At 31.5% G+C, this 9,918-nt stretch overlaps 1 protein-coding gene across 2 annotated transcripts; it reads left to right on the top strand.

Annotated features, from left to right (window-relative positions):
* Window positions 1-3,445: 3,445 nt before the first annotated feature.
* On the top strand, window positions 3,446-9,420 carry LOC132718356 (heavy metal-binding protein HIP-like). Of its 2 annotated transcripts, none has more exons than XM_060702057.1 (4): window positions 3,446-3,549; window positions 5,777-5,866; window positions 7,016-7,079; window positions 7,801-9,420. In XM_060702057.1, the coding sequence occupies exons 1-4, from the start codon at window positions 3,547-3,549 to the stop codon at window positions 8,199-8,201; spliced, it is 558 nt and encodes a 185-aa protein (XP_060558040.1). In that variant the 5' UTR covers window positions 3,446-3,546; the 3' UTR covers window positions 8,202-9,420. The 2 variants fall into 2 exon arrangements, with proteins under 2 accessions (XP_060558040.1, XP_060558039.1); XM_060702056.1 differs by lacking the exon at window positions 3,446-3,549 and adding an exon at window positions 3,670-3,825.
* Window positions 9,421-9,918: the final 498 nt, after the last annotated feature.

The following is a 9,918-nucleotide window of genomic DNA, read 5'->3' as shown; positions in this document are numbered from 1 at the left end:
CAATATTAATGAAATTCATTTCGTGCGAGGACGAACGCGTAACAACGCAAAAGGTTTCATAACTTGTTTACAGTTTATCACGTAAGCACATCGGCAATGTTTTTGAAGCCTTGATAAAATCGTACTTTATTAATGGTTTACACTGCTCACGCGCCAAAAAAATGTATTTTGTCTGTCAACCATGTCGTATCAAGGCTTTATCTGCACGACTTTACGCTCAACTGCATTCATCCAAATTTAATTTTATTCAGTTGAACATGTAAATCACATTGTTTAAGGTCTGTATCGAGTGTATTAACAATTTTTCTGTGTCCTTATTACCTAGAACTAAGTATAATTGTTTTTGTGTTAGTAATTATTTAGATTTTAAACATGTTTTGCCTGTATGTTATAAAACCAAATTTCAAGACCCCCCTCCCCTATATTCAAATGACGTGTCCCATGTGATTTATATCACTTATAAGAATATGCTTATTTCTAATACCATACATATTATTGGACATATTTTTCAAATTTGATTTGAGTTTGGCTTCTCAGATAAGGGAAGAAACTGGGGCAAAATGTAGTTCAAAATATTGACTATTATAATGGTAAATTACCAATAAATGATTGTGAAAAATGTTACAATATCAAAAAGAAAACAACAGAAAGAACAAATTATGAAAAGACTATCCCCACTTTTATTAGAAAATGAACAAATGTCACTGTGTCACAAGGATAACTTACTTTTTCTGCTTAATAAAACATAAAACTGGGAACAATTTTAGCAACATGTACAATTATCAGAACAAAATGTCAAGTGCATTTATTATCTGCATTTAGATGGGCATAATGTTATTTTTAAATATTCACATTCAGAAATAAATGAAAGAAAACAATAAAAAATGAAAACCATTCAAGCAATAGGTATACCAGTCTCGATCCTTTGCATTGCTATAAGGAGGCAAAGAAATGTGATTTACATAAATTATGATATAATTCGATACTGATGTGTTCAATAATTTTCTTTGATTATTTTTCATTTTCTATAAAGCATTTTAGCTTTAATATAATGACTTTCTAATAAACAATTCCTTTCATAATAAACAAGCGCCAAAGTGAATGTTACTTCTTGCATAATATATTAAAAAAAAACAGTTACTGTATATTTGGGACGAGTATTTATATCTTCACTAGAGATCATTTGGCCACTCCCTAGGGTTACATGTGAAGGAAGACCGCAGGAGCCCTTCTGTGTATTTCTCGGCAACCTAAATGAAAAAGCCTGCGTTCCAAAGGCTAGCTGGATAGCCTCCTCATAAAATAAACAAAAGTCACTGACACTGACCCATAATGAAGATTTTACTCTTATAATACAAACGATGTGTGTCTTTATCACAGTCAATTTATCTTAGCCTGCTCAGCATTGGATAAAATAATCCTTTTGTCTTGTCAACTCTGCTTAAAATTTTTGCACATGATAGTAGCACGCTTTATCTGAAGCTCAGACAATTCATATCTAGGTATTTCACAGGCTAACTGACCGCATTAGTATGTCACCACACTAAAGTAACTGTTATTTGCTAGCAACCTGTGCTGCAAGGCGTTATAGTGTTAATGCTCTAATGCTAAATACTCGTCTGAGACAGTGTCACAACCTTATTCGTGTCCGACGTCCATATGAAGGTCAACTTTTTACAGCTTTTCATCGAGCGGCCAGACTACAGTGGACTTGATGTCATTCGCGTTTTAACTCGCAATCAGTGGCACTCTGTATAAAAGCAACGAGCTCATATTAACTGAATAACATGCAGATGAGAATGTACTCATATATCGCCGTAGAAATAATTAACAGAATGTTTCAAAAGTACTCGTTCTTTTTTTTAGCTAAATGTAAAGTTTTGGATGGGATAAAGAGGAACAAGAAAACTGACTTAGGTATCATAAGTATTTAATATTTTATCATCATCATTTTAAAGCGGCCTTCAGATTTTATGTTTTTTTGAAAGGGAAAATAATTCTGTGCTGTTTTGAACTAGGTACATTCTTGTTTTTCAGTAACACATCCTACAAAAAAAGTGCATCATGTCAATGTCAAGTCTTATTCAAAACAGCGCCTCGAGAGCTGTTTATAGAACACAGAAGAACTCCATATATAGAGCGGTAAATTAGAGGTATTGAGGGGGATCCTTATGTATTTCATTTCGACGACAAATTTCATGTTTAATTCACTTTCTTTCATTTGACAATTGTTCAATTATATGAAACGAATAATCCAAAAAATAACATATATAACCTATAGACATTGATACCATTCATACTGAATATTGGACCTTGAACGTTCGATCATGACAAGGTAAGAACTTACACAACACGTATATCCAAGGTCCTGAAAAAAGTATTATTGATAATAATATCCCCGGACACAAATTTCAATGGTTAATTTAAAAGTTGAATTTGACCAAACTATAGTGGTCATAAAATTATGTCCAAATCATCAATAACAGAAATGTGTTTCTTATACATAACTGCTTTAAAACAACATAAAAAAAGATGAAACAAATGCTCTTGACATTTTATGCATAGGCGTTTCTCCCTTTCGTTTTCGATGTTCGTAAATAATGTAATGTAACGTGAACAGATTTCGTTATCGACAAGATGTTTGTATTTCCGAAAAAATTTTCCTCGGGGTAGTCGTTTAAGTAGTGTTATAAAATATGCGTTTATTGTGTCATACAATGATTTTAACTGATCGTATAACAATATCGTTTCGCAAGCGCCGTATTTTATCTTCTTTCATTTTTTTTCAAATATTCATCGTTGCATTAGTTATTATATTGTGAAAACGCGTAGGAATAGTGTACTACCTTAAGTCGGCTTGAACATTACAATACAAAATGGAAATCTGGGGGATATTTGACATGACAGGATTGGCAATATTTCTCGGAACTCCTAGATCATTCCCTCACCCTGTTTCTTCAAGAGTAATCATTGTGAAAAACTGTCTTAAAATGAAAATGTCCCAGCGCTTTTCATTTAAGTTTGACAAAGAATTGCACACAAAAGCAGTTTTCAATTCAAGGTTAACTTTTATAATAATGCGTAATCATGCATTTCAGATCATTCAAATTTTAAAGAGTATCAGTTGGTATTATGTGAAATATTATGCTTTTATTTGGCTTTTGATTTTTGACTTCAGTGGTGCTCTGTTTTACTGTCAAATCGATCCGTTAATTCAGTATTCAAATTTCAAACAAAATGTCACCGAAACAGTGTTTCTTCCATATCAGGCCTGTGTTCACGTAAGTTTTATCCACTTTGTCGTATTTCGTGTCCTCCCCCCCCCCCCTTTGCGGAGCAGAATTATGATATGGCTTGACACAAATTAGTTACCACTCATAACAGAAAACACTTGTAACACTCGCTTCATATAAAAACCAGTAATGACAAATTTATAACAAAACACATTAACTTCAAACGTCTATACTAATGGATGTAAGATTAATCTAGTGGATGTAAGATCCAAACACATCTTGTTACAAAAGTATTAAATCAAACAAATTTTTGATGGTAAGGCATTTTTTATTTCAACTAAAATTTTATTCCATTAAAAAAATAGTAAATGAAAAATAAATCAGATGAAACTCGTTGAAGCATTGCTTTTTTAAATATGACAAATGTTTTTGATGTATATTTAGCTCAAAAAGCGACTGTTTTAAGTCGGGATAGGCTGCTTAAAATTTGAGATAAAACTAAACTTAACAAATAATTGCTGCTTCTAAGTGTTAATTTGTTGTTTTCGACATATTCAGGATGGGGAGACTAGTAATATTGCTACTTGTTTTGGTAAGCTGTATTTTGATCTTAAATTTAAGATTTCAACAATCATATTTTAAATTGGCATTTTATTTAGGGATTGCTTTTGACTTTATTGATGCCATCATTGATGCCAACACTATAAAGTGTTGAGAATTGAGTACCGCTCTTGAGTACCGCTCAAGCCGGTGCTAGGGGGCGTGAGGGATGTTGCACTTATTCATTATCTCTCATGTACAGACTCAATCAAACCGAGTCTGCAATTCTTCTGTTATTTTGTTGTGATTAATGCTTCCGAGGGATCACTTTGTTTCCAGAATTTTGTACTTCACAACAGCAGGTGTCAAGTGCCGTGTGGCAGCCGTGAAAAGTTGCCCCGTACTTCACTTCAGTGTTGTTATATTTTCTGGTCCTTCGGGATCATTGATGCCAACACTATAAAGTGTTGAGAATTGAGTACCGCTCTTGAGTACCGCTCAAGCCGGTGCTAGGGGGCGTGAGGGATGTTGCACTTATTCATTATCTCTCATGTACAGACTCAATCAAACCGAGTCTGCAATTCTTCTGTTATTTTGTTGTGATTAATGCTTCCGAGGGATCACTTTGTTTCCAGAATTTTTTATTAAATTATATAAAAAACATGGACGTTGATGTATTATGCGGATTTACGACAGGATTTTAAGGTTCCTTTGTAGAAGATATCAGCCTTGTGGGTTCGGATCCCGACAGGGACATTGGATTTTTTCATGTAAGGAAGCCATCTAGCTGGCTTACTGATCGTCTGTTGTTCTACTCAAGGGCCCGTTTGTGCTTGAAGTAGTACAACAAACAAAATAACAAGTACCACGGATGTGAAATATTGTGTTCGAATGATCATTATTAAGAATTTGAGATAATAGCAGCAAAATATTTGTTTACTTGATGATTGTCATACCATGGCAGTCTGAAATGTTTTATTTATAAAATATATAAGTTAAACATATATGCATCATTTTTTACAATTTTGACATTTTTTGGCTTATGTCTATACAATAATATCAAGACATCAAGATGAAAAAACCGGTAGCAGAACAGAATAATACAGTGTTTGCTGATTGGTCTGAATAATAATGATAATATTTAAAATAGTTATAAAATATTATTTTGTGTGGTAGTAGTAGAACCCGTAGAAATAGTAGTGGTAGTAGTAGAAGCAGAAGCAGAAGTAGTGGTATTGGATTCGGTAGTGGTCATGGTGGTGGGGGTGGTGGTGGTTGTGCTGAAAGTAGCAGTAGTAGTAGTAATAGTAGTGTAAGTTGTAGAAAAAGTGGTAGAGGTGGTGATAGTGATGGAAATAGTGGTATTAGCAATGGTGATAGTTGTGGTTCTGTTAGTTGAAGTTGTTATAGTGGTAATGGTGGTGGTGATGGTGGTGGTTGTAGTAGTAGTTATGGTAGTGGAAGTAATGGCAGATGTGTTATTAATAAAATCATTTTTAACACAACCAATTGTAACAAAAAAATTATAATTATTATTATTATAATTGTTATTACTATTATAATTATTATAATAATTATTCTAATTATACTTATTATTTTTATTATTATTATTTTGATTATAATTATTATTATTATTATTATTATCATTATTATTATTATTATTATCATTATTATTATTGAAATAATAATTATTATTATTTATTATTACCATTTTGATCATTATTATTACAATAATTATTATTATTATTATTATTATTATTATTATTATTATTATTATTATTATTATTATCATTATTATTATTACTATATTTTTTTTTATTATTTTCATTATTTTTTTTTTACATTATTATAACTATTATATTAATCATTATTATTATTATTATTTTTATATTTCGTTTTATTATAATTTCGTATTATCATTATTATTATTATTATGTTGAATAGGAGGAAAACAGAAACACTTTCCTATACATTCTAATGAAATGCTATTTTCTTTCCTTTAGTTCATAAATGCTTCAGTTGCTGAATTTATTTTTGCGAGAGGCCCTGATCACAGTAAAGGCATACCTTGCCCAGGAAATATGAATAAGGAAGTATGTTGCTTTACTTACTATAATTGTATACACATTATAATAAGGCGTCAAGGCCGTGAAGTTATGAACAAGTAATCTAAGACTTGCTGAATATGTGGCTTCAAAGTACGTCAGGTGCAAACCGATGCTTTCGTTAGCAAAAATTTAATACTAATTCCTATGTTGGTTTGTTATAAGAACGGATTTAGGTATGTTTCAATAAGCTTATAGCTTTCAACACAATTGATAATAATCTATAAATTCGTATTAACTATATAAACAATATTCTTAAGTAATACTTAAATGCACACCTGGCTACATTGAAACAATTGTGTCAATATATTGCTCAACAAATAAAGTATTGGCAATTGCAAAAAAAGAAAAATTTCCCACTACGGTATGGTATTGCTTCAAATTGAAATACAATCAAGATCACAACACGGTGACCCTTCTAGCATTAAAACAGTCTTATAAGTAAGTATATTCATTTGGAGGGCACATCCCAATAACTTGTGCTATATTTCTGATTTGATACCGCATTATCCTGGCACAAAATGACTGATGATATACATTGTAAATCAAACTGCTCATTCTTTAACAATATTATAGAGGACTAATGCGTCTCTTTTCGTAAATAAACATCTACAGAAGCACACAATCAAACTGCTCATTCCTTAACAATATTATAGATGACTAATGCGTCTTTTTTCGTACATTAACATCTACAGAAGCACAATGACGTATCTAAATCCGAGCGCGAAGGGCCAGGGATTAAATATGTCCAGGGATGATTTCAGATATAAATGTTATAGATGATAAATACACATTTTGTCGTAAATTCACTTAAAGACTTGCATGGGGACGTGTCTAAATAAAAGCCCGAAGGCCAGCAATAGACGATTAATTCAAAAAGAAATAGCGCTGTCCTTTCATCAAATGTCAAAATCGGAAAATCCGCGTAAATAATCTGATCTTTGTTTAAAGAAACCATTATAGCATGTGCTGTGCTTTCATCGTTCTTCAATGTAATTCATTAAAGCTTTGATGTCATCTTTTTTCCTTCACGCATTGATACATAAATTAAATTTGCAAAGGTGTAAGAACAGAAATACGAAACGAAAGTGAGAAAAATATATATATAGGAATAACCATTTTTTTCTGTTTTTGTAGACGTGTCTGCCGGGTTACCGATGTGAAGAGGGAAGTGGTAAAAATGGCTGCGTAAGAAGTTTTAGTAAGTTTATATTGTTAGCCACTCATCAAGCCATATCGTTTGTTTTTCAGCTCTTTTTTTGTTTGTTTTTGTTTGTTTAGATCGTTTTACTGAAAGCTAATGAGGCTAATTATAACATGGTTGTTGCAATTTTTTTTGAGTGTTTGTGAGTTTGCAAAATGATCATGTTTATAGATTTTTGACAATGAGATCTTTATCGAGAAAGCTGGTATAATAGATAAAGAAATAAATGCTTAAACAAATTTGAAAATCTGCTATGTCTTGAACGCCTCTTAGTGTCTGTTTTTGTCTCATCGACATTGAAATGTTTAATATATAGAGGGAAAACATGGAACGCTTATATAAAAGGGGCAGATTAAATGTTTTTTTTATTATTTTTTGTTGGAGTTGACGACGTACGAACACTGTAAACGTCGCATGTCAAATTCCAAGCTTTACTGATAGGACAAGTCTCATATACCCCTTGTTGATTTTTTTTAGTATGAACAGGGACCTTAAGAGAAACACCGTTGTTTCGTTAGCTAGTTTGTATTATAACCTAAAGGCAGTAAGTGGTTTGATACCACGAGAGTCAACATACGAACAAGGACTCCCGAATTTAAGATTAAAATAAGTGTGTTAAAGAAAACAAACTATAAAAAACAAGAACAATTAAAAAAATGCAGGCCACCTAGTTAATTTAATTTTGTATTAATATATATCTAAATAAACTTTGTTTCAGGTAAAATAGCTTTCGAAGCCTACACAACCAACACAGTAGGACATTTTCCAAATGGAAAGGTGCTTATTTTCCCAGAAGTCTCCGTCAACGATGGTCAGGGGTATAATTCCAAAACTGGCATTTTCAAAGCACCGGTTGCAGGAATGTATCATTTCACAGTGCATGTCTGCAGTGCAAGAAGTAAGCATATGGTTGTAGCAATTATGAAGGGAGGGGAGCAAATTGCCGTAACAACCGTATTTACAGAACCCTACTCGGGTTGCGGGTCTCACAGTACCATGGCAAGAGTTGCAGAAAACGAATCTGTTCACGTGGAAGCACGTTGGGTTGATAGCCGTCTTCAATCAGACATATATCGTTGGCCTTCTTTCAGTGGTTTTCTTATGTATCGCTATGATTGAAGTCTACTTAATACTTAAAACTGTAATATAATATTCATTACACTAGCTTTTGAAATCATTTTGTTATATTTTTGGGTCTTCAAAGATAAACTTCTACCGGGGTCAGAAATATATAATTCAAAACATTTTGGAAAAAAATATTTGATGACGGATTACTATGTTTTTCTTGGCTTGAAATGTGCCTTATCTAAAATGCAAACTACCATCTTAAAATGTGTTTGTCTTTTACGTAAGGGGTATATATTTGACACATTGATTTCTGAAAATTAACATTCAATTGGATGATTTGTATCAAACATCCACTTTAGGTTTTCCGAGTGATTAAGGTATTAGCATGTTTTCATTTCTGTGCTATTACTGTTTATTTGATTTCTTCCCTCCAAGTATAAACATGACTTCCATGTTTGAAGATAAAGATGCTGGAGTGTTGCATAGATATATAATGAAAGCTGACGTTTAACTTGTTTTAAAGTAAGGGAGATCAACGACAATTGAAATATTTGTCCCTTTATAAATTTTGAAACAACAATTCAAACTACAGTCTATTGATAATCATGACTTTGACATAATCTCTTTTACACAAGTTTCTGTTACGATAGTGTTTATCATTTTATTAATGTAGAATGGAATAACTTTTCTTAGATGTTAAAGAAAATAAAACTTAATTCGTTTTATAACAGAAAAAAAATGAACTGATAGAAAAATAACACAATTACTGATGAACTAAACGGTGATAATCGGAGTTAACAACATATAAAGATACTTAAAGGCACATTTTGCTTCACAAACCAATAAGTTTTTAATTTCTTTGGAATGAGGAAACAATATTGTTTTGTAATGTTTAAATAATGGTTTAAGAGAAATTTTAGATACCTGAAAAAAATAGCTATAAATGTGAAATAATTTGTCATAAAAGTAGTAAAATGTAAACAAAGTAGATGTTGACTTTCATACAAAATACATATTCACTAAATCTGTATGTATTACCAAAAAACGCAACAAATGAAAAAGATTAATTCGGTAATCTTTGCCAATGAGTAGCTGTATGGATACTATAAAAGTACATCGAAAAGAAAAAAATGGGGATTTTAAAAAGCCTGTCTAAGACTAAATTTAACTTTATATTAAATATTTTTAAAAATCGTTTGAATGTGTATGCAGCAATATATGTTAATCAGATAAAAATAGTTTAGCCTATTAAACTATATATTGCATCTTGCATGACGTCTTTGTTATTTGTTTTACAACAGTTTCGCCTTTAACAATTTGATTATAATAATGATAATATTTCCTGGGCAAATATAATATACACTATTATTCATATATATATATTGTGGTGTTCATATTTCAATTGATAATCATACTATCAAGACACTACAATATCAGTATAATTCGTGGGACATGAACTATTGTGGTTTTCGTGGATATGCCAATCCATGAATTTATGATCCAACGATATGTCTTTATGTCTGCTGTAAAATTAGTTTGCATCATATTTTTGACATTTTACATATTGGAAAAATAGACAGTCCACAAATTTAGAACCCCCGAAAATATTCTTGGAAACAAAACACAAAAATTCATGCCCATGGAAGTAAGTGAATTCACCGTGTATGATGTAAGGAAAATTGATCATAATTTATAATTAGATAATGGTTTGTTGTCCAAAGTATTAAAGTGACATTATGCTCATTTGTTTAGCTATTAAGTTACCATT

Source organism: Ruditapes philippinarum, unplaced genomic scaffold (assembly GCF_026571515.1).
Source record: "Ruditapes philippinarum isolate M1 unplaced genomic scaffold, ASM2657151v2 ctg6884_1_1_1_1, whole genome shotgun sequence".
In the NCBI taxonomy this organism is placed as follows: Eukaryota; Metazoa; Mollusca; class Bivalvia; order Venerida; family Veneridae; genus Ruditapes; species Ruditapes philippinarum.
This window is presented reverse-complemented; position numbering and strand designations above follow the sequence as displayed.

What these genes read in the sequence shown, in the direction of transcription:
- LOC132718356 (XM_060702056.1), top strand. Translation starts at nt 3,793, where the DNA reads ATGGGGAGACTAGTAATATTGCTACTTGTTTTG. An exon ending in TAATATTGCTACTTGTTTTG is followed by an intron (nt 3,826 to 5,776) that starts GTAAGCTGTATT and finishes TCTTTCCTTTAG; the next exon opens with TTCATAAATGCTTCAGTTGC. An exon ending in CAGGAAATATGAATAAGGAA is followed by an intron (nt 5,867 to 7,015) that starts GTATGTTGCTTT and finishes CTGTTTTTGTAG; the next exon opens with ACGTGTCTGCCGGGTTACCG.